Consider the following 20,273-nt stretch of genomic DNA (forward strand, 5'->3'; position numbering starts at 1 on the left):
CACACCCCGCCCCCACACACACACCATGCCCCCCCCACACACACACACACACATACACCCCGCCCCCACACACACACACACACCATGCCCCCACACACACACACACACACACACACCCTGCCCCCCCCCACACACACTCACACACACACACACCATGCCCCCACACACACACACACACACACACACACACCATGCCCCCACAGACCCTCACACACACACACACCATGCCCCCCCCCCACACACACTCACACACACACCATGCCCCCCCCCCCCCCCACACACACACACACACCATGCCCCCACACACACACACACACACACACACACACACACCATGCCCCCACACACACACACACACACCCACACACACACACATACACCCCCCCCCCCCCACACACACACACACACCCTCACACACACACCCTCACACACACACACACCCCGCCCCCCCCCCACACACACACTCACACACACACACACCATGCCCCCACACACACACACACACACACACACACACACACACTCACACACACCCTCAGGCCAGCATGTCGCTGCGCTTGCTACGCCACACCACCAGGCTGATCATGGCCAGCGTGAGCAGCACGGGCACGGCGATGAGCACTGTGACCGTGTCGTCGGGCGGGTCCACCAGCACCACGCTCTCCAGGCTGCAGTTGGAGAAGAACTGTCCGTGCACCCCGACGATGTACCGCTCCACCTGCGGGTTCGGCCAATAGCAGCCCGCGCGCACCGCCCTGATCTCCGTGCACGCCGAGAAGTAGTTGTACTCCCTGCAGGCGAAGGATAGAGAGAGAGAGAGAGGGAGAGAGAGAGAGAGAGAGAGACAGAGAGAAGAGGAGATAGAGGGAGAGGGAGAGAGATACAGAGGGAGAGAGAAAGAGGGGAGAGAGGAATAGAGAGAAGAAGAGGAAGAAATACAGAGGGAGAGAAAGATAGAGAAGATGAGAGAGAGATAGAGAGAAGGCAACATTACAAAACAGACCAAATAATGGCCAAATAGTATAGCATAGAATTTAATTTAGGATAAAAAATTGGGAGTTAATTTTTTCGATTGGATATACTGATCAGTAGTCTGAAGTATATTCCCCTTTCACCTGAAATTATAGTTTCACTGTTGTGAAATTGGACCACCCAAGAGAGTTGCAGTTCTCAGGGTCAATGCATTTCAACCCCCCAAATATTCAAACTAAAGTTAAGCCCTTGGTTATCCCTGATTCACAAAGGGCTATATCATTCCATTAGCACCAATGCTAATGTTTTTTTCCGAATACTGAATGTATTTGTATAGCGTTTTCAGAAATAACCCAAGAACACTACATTCTGCAGGTCTGTAGAGTCCAGAGGGGATCGCTTCACTCTGGAAATTCTCTGGTGGCCTGAAATGTTTTTTTTGGCTTATAAGTAAAAGAAAATCCCTTGTCCCTGAACGTCCATTGAACAAACTGCTGCTTCCTTTATTATTCCTGGCCTTTCCCCAATGCCCATCCCGTAAAAGTATTTCACGAGGGAGAGGGAGGTACATTATGGGGACCCGCAAGATCGTTGGTTCGATCCCCGATGTAGCCACAATAAATCCGCACAGCCGTTGAGCAAGGCCCTTAACCCAGTATTGCTCCATCGCTCCTGCTTAGTCTAATCAACTGTACATCGCTCTGGATAAGAGTGTCTGCCAAATGCCATTAATGTATTGTAATGTAATCTTCCTTCCAATTACAGGAATATTTGTAAGTTTGTTTTCAGCAGCAATCCCGGTCAATATTTTCTCCATCAATAACAACCCAGTCATCCATTCCAGGATCTCCACACACAGCCAGGGTGAACAGTACTCAGCTGCATGGTCATGACATGGTAAGCAGTTGGCATTTATATAGCGCCTTTTTCCAAAGCACTGTACAATTGATGCTTCTCATTCGCCTATTCATACACACACTCACAGCGATTGCCTGCCATGCAAGGTACCAACCAGCTGGAGCAGTTGAGGGTTAGGTGTCTTGCACAGGGACACTTCGACACACCCAGGGCGGGATTGAACCGGCAACCCTCCGACTGCCGGAGAACTGCTCTTACCACCTGAGCCGATGTCACCGCACGGTATGGTTAGCTGAGCCGGAGTTTAAATTGCAGGTTTAATCCACTGGGCCGCAGAACTGCATTGTAAATGTAGCGACTAATGAAATTTCACGGATTTGGGCCACTGCTCAAGTTGTACAGTCATGCAGCTGTGGTCTTGGGCTTTAAATGCAAAGGTTAATCTCCAGCTATGCACACTGCAATTAACCCCAAATGTCCAGCGCTGGGACATCATGTACAGTGACTCAGACTACTGTTTATATATTCTCCAGGCAAAATTAATTACTGCTTATCAATCAGCTGGGACCAAAGGTCCATGCAAATTGCTTTATTTGGGAGAGTTTCAAAGACTCTGTCTGTGCTGTGATCCCATCTCTACATGTGACCCAGTCTGTGCTGTGATCCCATCTCTACCTTTGACCCAGTCTGTGTTGTGATCCCATCTCTACCTGTGACCCACTCTGTGTTGTGATCCCATCTCTACCTGTGAATTCATTGACTGTGCTGCTGCCAGATATGTAGTCGATATGAAAAGAATAGTTTCTCCTGAATACTTTTTCCATTGAGTTCAAAAGGAAAATTTGTCAGGAGAAACTTCTTGGTTTGAGGCTCATTTGATACCTGGGACCCTTGATGACTTAAATCCATTTCAGCCATACTGCATCAGAATAATTTACAGCCGAATCTAGGGCCACCCTCCAATTCCCATAAATATCCATTCAAATGCAAAGAGTTTTAGTATCGCGTGTAGGACAACCTGATGTTGATAGGTCACAGACATCAGGAAATCATGGCATGCAACAAAATACTGAACCAAATGTGGCCCTTCTGTGGCCCAAACGGCAAGGTGCCCTGAAATCTCTACCTGTGACCCACTCTGCACCCCCCAAGTCTGAATGAAGTGGGCGGGGGAGGAGGGGTATGGGAGCATACGAAGGACGGATCGCCCACTTCCCTTCACAAAACGTTCCCCTGAAGTCTCCAAATATTAGTTTTCCCTCTTGTCTTGTCTCTCCCTCGTGCACTCGCCCGTCTCTCAGCTCTCAGTGTGTGTGTGTGTGAGGGTGTGGGGGGGGGGCATGGTGTGTGTGTGTTTGAGTGTGTGTGGGGGCATGGTGTGTGTGTGTGTGTGACGGTGTGTCTGTGTCTGAGAGACGGTCTCTCAGTTAATATCTGCCTTGTTTTCATGTGGGAACTCCAACTGCAACCTTGAAGACGGGGCAGGCAGGTCAGGACGATACATTCCGCTGAAACAAATCCAGACTCAACCGTGGGGGCATTCTATTGGCTCCGCAGCCGGGAGCTACAGTCTGATTGGTCCGACTGATAATACAAAGGCATTCTAAAAAAAAAGTCTTGAAATGAGGTAGTGGAATAACACACTTTCTTTAGATGATTGAACAAGATTATTATTCTAAGGAAATACATGTTTTTGGGGAAATTTGCCAGCCAGCCAGTGATCTCATTACGAAGATGTGAAAATGCCATTAATTATGCCCAAGTTGGGCACAAAGTCAAAAACTATCGTACTGGTGTTGGTCTTAATTTAATGAGATTTGTAATACATTAACCTTTCAAATTGTTATTTGATTAAACCGGTGCATAATATTTAACTCGATATTCTGCGATGGAGCAAAACATACATCCGCATTTTATCACTTGCAGCTGACTTGCATGTTTAACCCTTTGAAAACCTTTTTTTTTTTTTTTTTTGGGGAATGTTTTCTCAGAATTCTCGAAGGCCAGTGTTCTAGATTCCCCCCCCCCCCTCCCCCTCCCCCCCGGTTGCCGGTAGCGACGGCCCGCGTCACTGTTTAAAGCGCCTGGTTAAGAGCGTTCCCACGGCGCCCCGCGTCCTGCGACCTGGCGCCTCGGGAGGGTCGACCCCGCAGCACCGGGCCGGAGGAGACCCGCCCCGCCTGACGGGAAGCATTAACTGCGCTGCCAGCCCCGGGTCCGCGCTGCCCCGGCCGCGGGCTGTCCCGTCACCCGGAGCCCAGGCACCCCCGCTCGTCCAGCCTAATTCGATCACTGCGAGCGCAGCTCTCGTTCGCCGCCCCCGCAGATCTTCAGCCGCGGCCTCAGGCACCGTCGGGCCCGCGAAAGCGTCGTACAGCGACGAGATTACAGTGCAGTTCGGCAAACTTGTCCTTATTTTTATGGAATAAACAAAGGAAAAGAACCCGTGAAATCGGAGCGGTAATGACAGACAAATAAACAGAAAACAATATTTCAAAGCTCTGCATTGTATAATTTGTCTTGGGCCTTAGTCTTGGATATTACTTTCACAATTGCATTAACTCCCCCCCCCCTCCTCCACACACTGTTCTCATTTTAAATCCATAAATCAGCACAGGCTGGAAGTTACTTTCAAAGTTCTCTGGAACCATTACCCATTTCATGAGTTTTGCGCACTTTCCCACTCCCTTAAATCTAACTGGGTGCACTAAGCAAACGCCACAGTAAATGCCTATACCTGCACATATAACTACGTTTGGTACAATTAAAACATAATTCTAATTTTAATTAACCCTCTGGAACGGTCATTCTTTTTCTAAATTCCAAGTCAGTGTTGTAGAACTCCGGTGGCATTCAGTCACCAGCCGCGATTGTGACATCAGCCTCGTAGAATGTTTGCTTGTGACCTCACACCTGGCAGGGTCACGGACAGGAGGGCTGGAGGTAACCGCCTGGGCCATGACAGCACAGGGGTCGTTCCGGGTGCCTAAGCAGGGGCCAACGTAGCCCAGAGGTACAGTATGAGGGGAGGAAAGCCGAAATGGCCCCCACCCCGCGATGTGACTCCCACTGGACCCATGGGGTGGGTGACACGTTTGTTTTTGTTTTTTTTGTTTTTTTTTTGTTCTTCTTTAAATCAGTTTTATGCCAGGCCGAGGCAACGTGCCCCTCTGTTCCTCCCGAACAGGTGCAGGCCAGAATGAAAATATCAGGCTCACAGTTCATCCGGGAGCCCCCCCATGTCACACGGAATCTACGCAACCGCTTATCCGCCGAAGACCTGGCAGTTCATTTCTTTCCCCCTGGAGGGGGTGTGAGTGTTCTAATCTAGAGAACCATTCATTCTACCGTGCTGTCCCTACACTCTAAGACACAGTCAATAAAAATAATACAAATCATGTTTGTTTGGTTTTTTTTTTTAACCCTTGTGTAGTCTTAACATTCTGTATACTCTCCTTGTCCTAAGGGTAAAAAATGACCCGCCTTCACTAAACCCATAAAATAAAGCAGCTTAATTGAATTTTAAACCCCAAATCTATTCTGCATGAAGAAACAACCTGTTATTCACCACAAACTTTGTCATCAAATTTCAAGTTGAAAAAAGATCATTTAGGGGGTTTTCTCTGCTGTTAAACGTAGTGGCGGGTCATTTTTGACCCTAAAGACAACACAAGGGTTAAAACACTTCAGCAACTTTCCCCAATCAGCAGTGGGATATAAAAAAAGAAAACAATTTTACTTGTTTATATAAATTTTTTTTTTTTAGCTCACTTTTATTCCATGTCTGGCAGACATATTTCCGGTTTGGTACAAATACAGGTTTTGTTCTGCGAATTAATTGATACAGACATATTTATGGAATGAAATATCCCACCTGGTTATGACGATGTTTTCTGATGTTTTATTTCGTAACTCGTTCAGCCATTTTCGAGAAAACTATGTTTTTACCAGGACTACAGTACCTCAGCAAATGTCGTTACTTGTTATTGTTGCGTAATTGCATTGCAAGGTCATTCCAGTATTGAACTAATGTAACAAGGTATAATGTATCATATTCAGATGTTTAGTAATATCGCTGCGTTTGCATAGCAGAATGGATATACAGATGTGCAGAATGAAAGTATTTGGAGTGCTATAGATGTAAACCTGTACTGGCTAACTGGGCTTGCATGGCTCTGGTTAACATCATTTTTAAAGTTCCATTTGAAATGTGAAGCAGATTTGTTAGAAAGAGGTAGGTTGAGTAATCCTTTTTGTTCACGGGGCATGCTTTATAAAAACATACTCTTATATAAGTGAATAGAACACGTGAAAGTTACTTTTCTTCAAATTTTGTAACAAAAAAAGTCGGTTTGAATAGAAAAATATGCTTTTGAGATATGCAGTTGTTTTGAATTTGGAGAGATTTGGGGGTCACTTGAGGATATCTGGATGGGAAGATTTTTTTGGAAAACTCATGTGGAATCTGAATGCCTCTCAATATCTTTGCCAAATTATGTACACAGGTTGACATCAGGTTTGTGCACAAGTATAAAGTACGTCTGGGTTGGTTCTTGACTAAGACATTGAAATATTCAGTGCTAAACGATAAAAACATAAGGCGTTTTGGAATTGTTTTGTATTTTATAATTTGTGTACACAGTATGTACATGCTCTGACATACTTAATTTAAGTATTCAACCATGTGTGTACAATAAATAGTTTTTGAGATATTGACACTTTTATAGGACTAGTACAAAATAGGTGGAAAGGGTACCTAACTGGGAGCCTTACTGGGTCCATCTGAGTCCACTGGCATTCACATGCTCTCTAGTGGAGTTAACTGTAAATCAGGGTTGATTTAAAACTGAACTTTTTACTCTGTATACACAAAGCATGCATGGCTGTTGGGAAATTGTTGGTTCTTTATCTTTGCTGAAAGATATTTTGGCAGCTTGTTTCTCTCAGATGAAAGAAAGGAAGAAATATTTTATGAAGTGTATAATATATATTTTTTAAATAAAGAGAGCAATATTTTATAGCAGTATAAATTTCCACCTGACTTTATCTGAAATTCAATATGAACCATACTGGATAACACCATCTCTGCAAACCAAAGGAGGTGAGAAATTCAGCAGATTCAGCTGAATTATCAACTGAACAGAATGTTATCAACTGAAAAAATGTTGTTCCTAGAAATGTCATGTTTATGTGTTTTCCTGTTGACACATATTGGTTTGAAACGTAGGCCTATGTTTCACATTAACACAGATTTACAGTTACAGCTTATGAAATTCCTTATTACCGCAACATATGTTATGGCTCATAACGGTTTCCATGCAGATTACAGATTTTTTCATGTAGGCTATTTATTTATTTTATTTAGCCTACGATCCTACGATATTTTACTGCAACCTCAATTTGAACTAATACCAATAATAGCTGAGCACAATTTCAAGTATATGAACATATCGCATTCACCTAGTAGTGGATATATACTGCAGCATTACCTATCGGCAGTATAAACTGTGTTCTGGTGGTTGTTGGGAGACTTGGTGTAATTTTCTATGAAAGCTAAGGCTGCACTACATGGATCCTACACGTTTTCGGTTTTCCAACCAGGAAAGAGTCATATTCCTCCCCGGGAGGTTGTCTGGGTCGGGTGTGAAATATGGAACATTACATTACATTATTGGCATTTGGCAGACTCTCTTATCCAGAGTGATGTACAGTTCATTAAACTAAGCAGGAGACAACCCTCCCCTGGAGCAATGCAGAGTTAAGGGCCTTGCTCAAGGGCCCAACGGCTGTGCGGATCTTATTGTGGCTACACCGGGAATCGAAGATGACATCGAAGATGACGTTATCGATCTTGGGGTGGCCAGGTTCACGGGACGTTTTGCATTATGAATAGCAGTATACTGGAAACGCCATTCAGCGGGACTTCCGTTTTACCTCCCTATTGTTCGGCTTCTGCCTTTCATTCCTATATTTCTCAGCCTCATAATGGCTACCTTGATTTTCATTGGCACAACGCTGGTCCTCATATTGACAAACACCAAGAACAGACTCCAAAAGTAATCAAAAGCCTAAAAATCAAGACTAACCTGCTGAAGCTATGTTTTAAAACAGCTGGTAGCTGGTAGTTTCAAGCTAGTCTAGCCGGATTTCACGCGAGGGTAGATACTGAAAGTCTACCTGGAAGCGACTGAATACATCTGAAGACATTGAATGCACCTGTGAAGCCATTTGTCCTGAAATGGCATGGCAGGGGGCACGACGCATCAAAAGGGCTGTAATTCCTACACGGATCAACTCATGCGGATTTAAACACCCTCAAATTAAAGGTGACAGTCTGCCTTTTAACCCCTTGCTAAAAGCGTGAGCTGAACACAGGCGAGATTTACGGTGAAACCGGGGTGTGTTGTTATTAATGGATATACATGCGAGTGGTCCACCACCTGGCCCTCGGGACGGGTCAGCTGGAGGTGAAGGGTGAAGGTACCTGATGAAGTGTGTGATGTTGCACCAGTCCCGCGGGTGGATGACCGCCATGTCGGCCCTGAACTGACCCGCGCACTTCTCCAGCTCGTCCAGCAGGGCGGTGTCGTTGCACCGGTCCGCCTGGGCCCTCACCCGCTCTCCTGTGTTTGCGTCCTCGGTGGCTGGGTTAGGCGGCGAAAAAAAAGAAAAAAGAAAATAACCTATACATTTATGCGGAGAAAAACATGCGTACGGTACGTGCTCTGTGGCACTGTCAAGAATAGACAGTGCTGTCGAACGAATGAGCTCGTCAAAAAAGAAAGCAAACACAGCACTGTATAATAAAAAAAAACCAAGTTCATAATTTCGTTAAATTACACAGTGGAACATACGTTATGAGCAACGCAGACACGTGAATATAATGCAAGAAAATGTGTTCAATATTACTGCGGTACTATTTCTTGTTGAAATAACTATATTGCTATGATATTGTAAAAATAAATTTGTAAAAAGTAAAAAAAATATTCCAATGCTTACCTGACAACCCACTTGTCATCACGGTAGTCGCTAAAGGAAAAAAAACACAGAATTAACCTGTAATCAACATTAAAGTTGCACAGTAACTATTACTGAGCAAACATTTCTGAATCCTGAATACCTGCATTGGATTGATTCAAAGATTCCTTAAAATGAATTTTCTGAGACTGAATTGATATTGAGAATGGTACAGTATGTGAGTTTCCAAAACGAGATCAGACAGTCATCATTGTAGTTCAATATTACAGGATATTAAAACTAAGATTAAAAAAGATCAGCATCCCCATCACACTTGTCCCTGTGTTGGATTTGTACTTCATTGTATGTCACTCTGGACGGTAGATCTCCAGGAACAGGGTTGGGCAGCTCTGCTCTAGCTGTTGAATGAGGTGTGCTTTGTTGGGGTTGGAGTGAAAACCTACAGGATGGTAGATCTCCAGGAACAGGGTTGGGCAGCCCTGCTCTAGCTGTTGAATGAGGTGTTTTTCTCCTGAGGATGTTTAAGTATTTAACTTTTTGGAAATAATACAAGTGTCTTGGGTGTAATGTCTTTGTTTCAGGAGGCAGGGTCTCGCCACGAGAGTTATCAGCTCAGGAACGTTTTCTCAGCAGCCTGGAGAGAAATGGTGTGATGAGCAGCAGGCATTTTTGTGTGGGAGGGCGAGTCCCACAGTTCCAGACACCGGGGGAGATTGCCGTGGGAGGAGGGTGAAGGCGATTACACTGGGGTGGGACGGTGTTGGCCTGCTTGTCTGGCAGTGTTTCTGCAGGGTAGAGCAGTTTTGGCTGAGAGTGAGGGTGTTGCGGAAGAGGCGTGTGTGTGTGTGTGTGTGTGTGTGTGTTAATGCTCCTCTGTCCTCATTAACCCTTTTTCAGGAGTATGTACTCCGGAATGTTTTCGTTTCCCAAAGTTCCCAGCTGAACAGAAGCGGACGCTGCGCTGTGTCCGCGACCCTCCTGGTGTAAATAAGACTGCCAAAAGTAAAAGAAATACGATTTGTTTCCATCAGCACACAGTGGTGGGAAGGGTTAGGGCCGTATGCTCAGCATAACCCAGTGGCCAATAGGAACGCCTGTAATCATCATCATACTTGTACTGAAAATGCATCTATCCCTCTTCAATGTTATAAGCACTTTTAACCCTTTCAGTCCCAAGCCTAATATAGGGGTTTTGGCTGTGGTTGAGAAATTTGAGAAAGTTCAGAGCATTTAGTAGGGGCTACTATAGCAGCCCCTATAAAACAATACTCTAGCAGCCCCTATAAAACAATACTATAGCAGTCATTTTGACTGGATGGAAACGTATGAGGTAGAGGGTGCCAGATGGCATTCTAGGGACTGAACGGGTTAAGCTTAGGAGGGCATTTTCCACAAATAAAAACCAGCCAGCCATAGGCGTCTAAAACCAATCAGAAACTCACATCCAAACACTCCATTCTACACACTGGGGGAGGAACTGCTGTGCGCTAAATATCTAAATATAGCGGTTTCCGGTGTCAGGATGTGGACCCATTCAAAGCAGAAGCCCCTGTGATGCTTCAGCTCGATGAAGTTCAAACGCTCCTGTCTTTCCGACGTTCCATTGGGAAGAGCTTCGGAATACAGGCTCCCTCGAGACCGTTCCCAGAGATTTTTTTTATCTCTAATTATTTTTTATTTTTTTTTATCGCGGCATAAAATTATATTTTTTTCAACGGAGCAATGCATTTATAAATTTTCCTAATGAAGCTCCTGGAAGCTGGCAGTACATAAGAATGCCATTTTGTCTGTTTGTTTTATTTTTTATTTTTATCTATCTATAACTATCTATACTTTCTAGTTAATTTCTATTTGACCAGGAAGGTCAACTGAGATTCAATTCTACTTTGCACTGACAGTCCTACAGGGAATGTCACATTTAGAGAGTTTGTGGGGAACGTGTCACGGGATCTTTTATGACCACAATGTTTAAATCTCAACTGAAGTGCAAAATGCTGCAGCACGGTGCTGGGGGCTATTTTGGAATGCTTTTTATTATTATTATTTTAATTTTATTTTTTATTCCAAATCAGTATTCTAAAACTCTGCTTCTTTCACTTACCAGTAGTAATTGTGACATCAGCATTAGAACGCCCAGTTGAGGACATTCTTACCACTTGTGATCTCTTAGCACCTTACACGGGTGAATAAATACATCACTGGTAAATAAAACAGATTGCTGTGAAACGCTGCCGAATTTTAACACGAGTAGGTTCTTTGGAATGCTCTTTTTTTTTAATTGAATGAGACAACCTCTCAGAGTTGTAATTATTGCTTTGAATATGAATACGAACTGCCTTCATTGAGCATGTTGTTATTTGCAGATCAACAATGCATCACAGTCAGGATATTCCCAATCCCTGTGTCTGCATGATTGTATGTGTTGCACTGCTGCCACAGGATTGGCTGATTAGATAATCGCATGAATAAGTAGGTGTTCAGGTGTTCCTGATAAAGTGCTCAGTGATTGTATATTATGCTGCATTGTGCTTTCATATTTCTAAGTTTTCTTATATAAGAACGTCTGATGTTTAGGTCAGCTGACTCTTGTTTTCAACCTTAATGTCAGCAACATTAAATTCAGACCCAAGAACCCAGGTGAGGTGAGTTAACTAACTGCTTTGATTCATCAAATAACTGCCGCATAACAACAAACAGCAACACACCCTGCAGCTCTGCAGGACCAGGAATGAAGATCAGTGATTGTATGTAGGCCTGCTGTACACTAGTTGTGATACGGAGTGGGGGACGCATTATTATAAAAGCATTTTGCCAAATAAATGTAATGTAACGTTAACTTCGACTAAATTGGCGTCTACGTGGGATTAAACGCTGATTGGTGGGAAAGGCCTGTGAGGCTAATAGTAATAGCTATATTTCCTGATTGTCTTCCTATGTTGGCCTACACATTTTTGTAAGTGAAGGGCAGGAAATATCTGGAACAAAAGCAATCATGAAATAACAAAAGCGGCCAGCAAGCGCTGATTTCAGCTGATGGAAAAAAATAACAATTCAATCAGTACTTTTATCGCCGTTCGTTCCGTGTAGCCCGGGGCACCTTTCCAAGGTGACACAAAACTGCCAGCACCCCACTTTACGAAATGAAGTGTATTGATTCATCTTACTACTTTCAGACCGCAGCCTGTTAACAAACAGACTGAATAGAAACGCTGGTCTCACTGGTGAGACGGCATTTTCTATTTTAGCGGACATGGCTGGGCTGTCAAGGACAATAGACTAGCCAGCTATCAGCAGAGTGGTTGTGTGATAAGACCGTGTTTCAGATTGTGATCTGTTTCCAACTGCATTACTGCATACGCAAAATTGATTTAGAACTATTTATATTATTATATTAAATTTTGATTTTATTTGAACGCTAGTTGGTTTCTGAAATGTAAAAGTACTTAGAAAACATATTTTAGACATACAGCAAGTACGTTACTTGAATGTTGGACTATAATAATTATACTAACTGCAAATGCTACGACTACTACTACTATTACTAAATAAAAACCCATCCATCCATCCATTATCTGAACCCGCTTATCCTAATCAGGGTCGCAGGGGGGCTGGAGCCTATCCCAGCATACATTGGGCGAAAGGCAGGAATACACCCTGGACAGGTCGCCAGTCCATCGCAGGGCACACGCACCATTCACTCACACACTCATGCCTACGGGCAATTTAGACTCTCCAATCGGCCTAACCTGCATGTCTTTGGATTGTGGGAGGAAACCGGAGTACCCGGAGGAAACCCACACAGACACGGGGAGAACGTGCAAACTCCGCACAGAGAGGCCCCGGCCGACTAGGATTCAAACCCAGGACCTCCTTGCTGTGAGGCGGCAGTGCTACCCACTGCACCATCCGTGCCGCCTAAATAAAAATAATAACAACAATAATAATAATAATAATAATAATAATAATAATAATAATAATAATAATAATAATAATAATAATGAATCATTGTTAAACAACATAGGCTAAATACAGGATAACTATAAAGATGATAACATACGATTAAGAATGGGGGTGAAACACATATTTAAGTGATCCGTTTATAAATGGGATTTAAAAGCAAGTTGTGGGAAAAAAAAACTGTTTCTCTGGTACTGTGTTTAACATGAATTGATTATTAAAGAAGAGAGGAGATTCTGCGGAAGGTTTCATTAATTGTAATGAATTTTCCCACAGAATGCTTTAATAGTGATGCAAATACATTTATACAGTTACATTAAGTTAGGACCAATAGCCAATGTAACAATGCCAAGATTGGAGTAAAAAGTGCCCTTTGGGCGTAAATGAACTGCCTCGCTGTGGGATTCTGTATCCACTGCAGATGAGTATACAGGATTGAATTAGACAAAACTAGCCTTGATGGTAAATGGTTGGCATTTATATAGCGCCTTTATCCAAAGCGCTGTACAATTGATGCTTCTCATTCACCCATTCATACACACACTCACACACCAACGGCGATTGGCTGCCATGCAAGGTGCCGACCAGCTCATCAGGAGCATTTGGTGTCTTCCTCAGGGACACTTCGACACAGCCCGGGTGGGGGATCGAACCGGCAACCCTCCAACTGCCAGACGACTGCTCTTACTGCCTGAGCCAATGAGACGACTGCCCTTACTGCCTGAGCCAATGAGACGACTGCCCTTACTGCCTGAGCCAATGAGACGACTGCTATTACTGCATGAGCCAATGAGACGACTGCTCTTACTGCCTGAGCCAATGAGACGACTGCTCTTACTGCCTGAGCCAATGAGACGACTGCTCTTACTGCCTGAGCCATGTCGCCCTGTAGCCTTACATTTGTTTCTTGATGGTCCTGCAACAACGCATCAATGACTTTATGTGGATCTGCAAAATATGATAAAGCTACAATGTTTGCACTTTCTGAAGGGGCAGTGAGGGGTAATGAAAGGTATTGAAAGTAGCAACAATGTTTTTGATTTCTGATTTGGACTGATGCTTTAGGACCAGCATCATGCAGAACTCCAGGCTTCCAGTGCCAGAATTACACAGGTGTGAATTCTGTGCAATGAGCAGATAGTTTTGTTCTTTCACTCCGACAGGATGTCACACTCATGAATAATGCGGTCGAGTAATAATAATAATAATAATAATAATAATAATAATAACAATAATAATAATAATGCCTCACAGCAAGGAGGTCCTGGGTTCGAATCCCCGTCGGCCGGGGCCTCTCTGTGCGGAGTTTGCAACCCCGTGTCTGCGTGGGTTTCCTCCGGGTACTCCGGTTTCTTCCCACAGTCCAAAGACATGCACGTTAGGCTGATTGGAGAGTCTAAATTGCCCATAGGTATGAGTGTGTGAGTGAATGGTGTGTGTGCCCTGCGATGGACTGGCGACCTGTCCAGGGTGTATTCCTGCCTTTCGCCCAATGTATGCTGGGATAGGCTCCAGCCCCCCTGCGACCCTGTTCAGGATAAGCGGGTTAAGATAATGGATGGATGGATAATAATAATAATGTATTAAATATATTACTCCTTTTTAGTGAGTGAACAATCTCAAAGAGCAGGACAGAGAATAGGAATACATCTGTGTACTATGGCTCCGCTTTCCCAGGTGAGAAAAACATCAGTATTCATTATTCAGACAATTATCATTATCTAAATGAGAAGGGGCGTCTCTCGCCACTCTCCACAGCACTGCAGTCCGATTCCGGTCCCAGGGGGTCGCGGCGTCGCCTGCTTTTCAATGAATTTCAAAGTGATTCATTAAAGTTAATGGCCGCTCTCACAGATGCTAATTGAAAGGAAGCCACAAATAGCCACATGTACTACAGCCCGCCAGTTTAACAGCCCTGCTCGACGGTATGCAGACCTGGGTCAAATAGGTCATTGTTTTGGAGTCAAATACCGTTCTGTGCTCGACTGATCTTGCCTGGTGTAACTGAGCCAAACAAGCAAGATCCAAGAAGCGGCACGACATTTTATGTGAGATTTGCATTGTCAGTCACACTCTGAGTGATCGACATGGCTGAGAATTGAACAACTCGCCTTACAAGTTCTTATATAATTCAGAATGAATGTCATTTACGTCAAGTACAAACCCCATCCCCACTAGCAACGACCCTGCCATACAACAGACACCGATCATAAGGATTTGAACACGTGACCTTCAGGTAGTTTTTCCAGTCTGGAGAAGACTGCACACCTGGAAGTGCAGGTACAGCGGAGATAGATCATGGCTCTTTAAGGAAGTAATGTGCCCTGAAATGTACAATACCGCTCTTTTGTGTAGAAATGAGTATCCTTTTACAAACAAAAAAAGGTACAAATAAGTTATTAATCCAATGGGAATTGTAGGCACCCCAGTGACAAGCTTTTGTACCTTCAGTGCTTTTTGTGCCTTCATTTTCCTGGGAATGGAAATGGGAATGGAGTTCCGGTGTGGAAAGCATTCCGCCAGTCTCTGGTGGCCAATGACGTCACACGGAAGGCAAAACGTGGCGCAAGTTAGCAAGCACGATCAGGAACAGGGCATTTTCATGACAGCCGTGGTCAGAAGAAGCCACAAAAACTGATGAACCAGAGAAAACAGAGTCCGGGATGAAATGAGACAGTGACACAGAAGAGGCAGCTCCAGGGAAAGGAAGGTATGGACCCTGGGTTCTCCAGAACGAAGGGATGGGGACCCCTATTTCGTCATCTCACTGAAACTACACTGCAGTACAAATCAACTACGGATATTGATAATGCAGTTTGTTGGAATTGTGCGAATGAGCATATGCATTCTCTCCACCATCAGCAGTAAAACAGTGACCAGCAGCAAGTCGCCTACCATCAGTGCATTTTGAAGACTGCATAACCCATGAACCCATTGCACTGTAACTAAGATCACAAATATCATGTGATTAGAATGTCGTTAACTGAAGATTCTGGTAATGGACAGTAGTGGAAATACTCTACAAAGGCTTAATAAATAAAACAAATTTGCCATGCTACTAGAAGTTGCTTTAAAATAAAAGTTAATTAACTGTGGTTTGAAGCACAAACCCCCCCCCCCCTCCCTCTCCGCTCTCTCTCTGTCTCTCTCTCGGTCTCTCTCTCTCTCTGTCTCTCTCTCTCTCTCTGTCTCTCTCTCTCTCTCTCAATCTCTCTCTGTCTCGCTCTCTCTCTCTGTCTCTCTCTCTCTCTCTCTCTCTCTCTCTCTCTCTCTCTGTTGTTGGGAGAGGGGGATTCTGAGCTGATAGGCTCTGTGTGGTCCTGTCCTTGGATGCTCCCTCCCAGGGGAGTGAGTCCCACAGCTGGGAAGGCTTTCCTCCCTCCCCTCCTTGCTGTGTGACGACAGCACAGGCAGAGAGGATGAAGCACAGGCAAAGAGGATGAAGCTGAGAAGATGAAGCAGAGCCAGAGAGGATGAAGCACAGGCAAAGAGGATGAAGCAGAGCCAGAGAGGATGAAGCACAGGCAAAGAGGATGAAGCAGAGGCAAAGAGGATGAAGCAGAGGCAAAGAGGATGAAGCAGAGGCAGAGAGGATGAAGCAGAGGCAGAGAGAATGAAGCAGAGGCAGAGAGGATGAAGCACAGACAGAGAGGATGAAGCAGAGGCAGAGAGGATGAAGCACAGGCAGAGAGGATGAAGCAGAGGCAGAGAGGATGAAGCAGAGAGGATGAAGCACAGGCAGAGAGGATGAAGCAGAGGCAGGCAGCGTGAGTCTTTGGATTGCACTGAAGTCTCATTTTACAGAAGATAATCAGAGAGGCTCCTATCAGGCTATTATATCTCTACCAGCAGACCCTCTGAAACCAGAGGTCTATGATGATGCTGAATGTGAAATGTAAATGGTTGGCATTTATAAAGCGCCTTTATCCAAATGCAATTGATGCTTCTCATTCACCCATTTATACATGCACACACGGAGATTGGCTGCCATGCAAGGCACCAACCAGCTCGTCAGGGGGTTAGGTGTCTAGCCCAGGGACACTTCGACACACCCAGGGCGGGATCGAACCGGCAAACCCTCCGACTGCCAAACGAGCGCTCGTAGCGCCTGATGCGATAGAGATGCTGGTGCTGAAGGGAAACATGAGGACTGGCAGGTTTCTCGCCTTTCTTGTGCCCCAGTGGGCTCTGGGCCCCCCCCCCCCCTTTCTCAAGTCACCCAAAAGTCAGCGCCCTGCCCCCCTGCCTCTCAACTGCCCCAATAAATGAATAGAATAAATAAATAAATAAATAAAGCTAAGCTAAGCTTAGCTAAATAAGCTAAACCTCTCTGTTTTAGGAACGTTTAGGCCAGGGTAAACTGTGAAATGTATTGTTACTAATTAAACTAATTAAAATGTGCTATACAGACAGACAGATAGAGAACTGTTCCAGTCGTAATGCGGTTCCCCAGTCAAGGGGTTTAAATTTCAGATTTTAACTCCTGACAAGCACGCAGCAATTGCCCCATTAAAGTAAATTGAGCCCACGTTATTGGCATGATTGTCGACTTCGTGTCATTATGTCATTTGACGCAGTTACAACATTGTGCGCAAATTAGCCTGTTGTAGGCTGCTGCCTCGCGGCTCATTTTCAACATGTCTACATTAATTCGCTCCAACACTGATTCGCGGATACCCAATGGAAACAAACATCTTTTAAGAACAGAACTTATTGCACAGCACACTTTGAGCCGTAAAAAGGCTGTCCATAATAAAAAGGCTGTCCATAACCGGTCATGGAAATATAAAGGGAACTCATACTTGTAGTAGCCAATATGTTTTCCCTCTTGAACAGGAATTGCATGAACTACCCAGAATCTCTTTACTCAAATTAGTTCTCATAATAATAATAATAATAATAATAATAATAATAATAATAATAATGTTATATGGTTTTACCCACGTTAGGGCTGATTTACCATAGAAATGTACTTAGAATATAGAAACACGTGTATAAAATATACAAGAATGTTTTACTTACTTAAGATGCCCACGAGGAAGAGTTTGGACACAAGGAGAGCATTTTCATCCATAACGATTTTCCACAATTCAGCACTCATACGCTGCGCTTAAAATGTTGTTTCCGCTGGACATTAAATATCCGGAGTACAACATTATTAATTCCAAACGTCAACCACTCCGTTATATTTCAGCGGTGGCATGGCAGTCCTTTGCTCCTTTCCAGATGCAGAACAAGGGATTTACGCGGATTTACGCGCGGACCACAAATTTCAACTGTAGATGCTGCGAATTCGCTCTCCTCTAGCGAATGAGGTCGACCTCTCTCTCTCTCTCTCTCTCTCTCTCTCTCTCTCTCTCTCTCTCTCTCTCTCTCTCTCTCTCTCTCTCTCTCTCACACACACACACACACACACACATCGAACTGAAAGAGGAAATAATTATCCTAATGGCAAACAGACACTCTTCTACATATACGCTAGCAGTACATATAGGCCTGGTAAAAACGTATTGTGTATTTGCTACTCATTTATATTTCAAGTTGTATTTAGCTACCATATCAGAAAATATACATTCTGTGTACACGAGGACTAATACAGGGCCTACTCTTTATGTGGTTTGTTTGGTTCTGTTTTGCTCCGAATTATAAATGAGATTGTTTGAATAATACTTTTGTGGAATAAAATATGCATCTGGTAATATTGCATGTGCAATGAACCGTTTCCACACCGACCACGCACCAGTTTAATCTAGTGAATCTAGAGGCAAGTTCAAGTTCTCTCACAGCATTCATGTTATTTATTTGTTCATGTCGTTATTTATTTATTTATTTGTTATTTTAGATGTTTTTTAGAAGATCCAGATGTATTGAACTTGTTATCCGTACATCTTATCGGTATCGATCTTATCCAGTGTTATCCGTCTATGGTTTCCCTGTTCATTTTTTTCTTTTCTTTTTTACCAGAAATACAATTTCTCATTTCAGCTCGTTAATTCTCCCGGTTGTGACCATGCTGAAAGATCGGTTGAGAAGTACTGCAGCGCCCTCCCGTGGAAATGTTGAAAATAACGTGTTAAAACTACACGGTTGACGCCCGTGTCTTGTTCATGACGCCGTACCTTAAGCGCCACGGTTTAAACTTTCCTCAAGACAGCATCTGACGGAATTAGTGATAAAAAAAATTAGCTAATACAATATTGCAGGCACAATCAATTGAAAATGAAATTCCGAGCAAAGATGATAGACGTGGGCTGCCTGAATAATTGTATGGTCGTTCATTTAACTATTTAACAGGAGCTAGCCAACGCTAAGTAAGGCTCATGATTTGGACTGTGTATGCTAGCTATATAACGGCAACGTTAGTTATACTATCTAGACTAGAAGTTGTTTCACTAATTAGCAACTATTAGCTAACTTGCATGGAACAACATCAATATAGCTATCATATTAAATAAGTTGCCGCAATTGCGCGTGTACGACTCGGGTAAAGAGCTAGTATCAGATTTGACGTCAACAAAGGTTGACTTCGATGTTTACAATGTGGGGGAAAGGAGGAGCACAAGCAAGAGTTAGTAACGCTATCGTTTTGCGAAAGTGGGTGGCCGGTCTGTCCCTTTACTTTGACGAAGACTTGCACACTGCGACTCACCACTGACAGAATGTGTCCACTAGGAGAATGTGTATTGGTCTAAGCTCTCCTGAATCAATAGCCAGGGTCCTGTTATGAGTGCCAGAATGTGGGCCAAATAAAAGTGTGCTACTCTCCGGTTGAGTAAGGGATTCCACTAAGAATGTCGTAAGAACATGAACACAAAGTTCACAGGTCCTTATCAAAGGAAAAAGGCACAGCAGATAACCAGCTGGCAACTGTGAATAAATACCAAGAGCCACCATCTTTAAAATAGGACGTGTTAGAACGTAAAATACAAGTAAGGCTGGTAGGAAGATTGATTAAAACCTCCAAGATGTCTCACTCAGAACACATTAGAAGACACAACTTTCATAAAATCAGCAAATGTTTTCAGAATCTGCTTATTCCAATTTTACATCCAGTTTTAGAACTACAGTTTTGAGCACCGTGTTAATATCGGCTATTGATTTTAGTTCATTGACAAATGCCACCCCCCAAAAAAAAAAACCCAGACATTGTCAACACGAGGATTCATTCTGCTGTAGGAGGACGTCTCTCTGCAGTACTTCATCCCCGCAGTGGCCAGAGAAGAGGATTCTGGGATACGAGACACCGGAGAGGCACTGAAACTGTGGCTGAAGGACAGATGATGCAGATGGGGCCTGCAGCCATTCAGGCTCCACTGTGGAGCCAGCACCAGGGGCCATTCAGGCTCCACTGTGGAACCAGCACCAGCAGCCATTCAGGCTCCACTGTGGAACCAGCACCAGCGGCCATTCAGACTCCACTGTGGAACCAGCACCAGCAGCCATTCAGACTCCACTGTGGAACCAGCTGCTGCAGCCATTCAGGCTCCACTGTGGAACCAGCACCAGCG

The 20,273-nt window shown here is 44.1% G+C and overlaps 1 protein-coding gene across 2 annotated transcripts in view; it reads right to left on the bottom strand.

The window, feature by feature from the left end:
* Positions 1-523: 523 nt before the first annotated feature.
* The window catches only part of LOC133137939 (receptor activity-modifying protein 3-like), a 47,412-nt gene continuing 27,662 nt past the window's right edge, over positions 524-20,273 (bottom strand). The window contains exons 1-4 of one of the 2 annotated variants that reach the window (XM_061256362.1): positions 17,788-18,058; positions 8,830-8,859; positions 8,315-8,474; positions 524-791 (exon numbers count right to left, since the gene is read on the bottom strand). In XM_061256362.1, the coding sequence (XP_061112346.1) occupies positions 536-791; positions 8,315-8,474; positions 8,830-8,859; positions 17,788-17,866 (525 nt within the window). In that variant the 5' untranslated portion in view covers positions 17,867-18,058 and the 3' untranslated portion in view covers positions 524-535. Of the gene's footprint in view, positions 792-8,314; positions 8,475-8,829; positions 8,860-17,787; positions 18,059-20,273 lie in introns of those variants that run through there. The other variant, XM_061256363.1, reaches the window with a different exon arrangement.

This window comes from Conger conger, chromosome 9, assembly GCF_963514075.1.
Source record: "Conger conger chromosome 9, fConCon1.1, whole genome shotgun sequence".
Classification (NCBI taxonomy): Eukaryota; Metazoa; Chordata; class Actinopteri; order Anguilliformes; family Congridae; genus Conger; species Conger conger.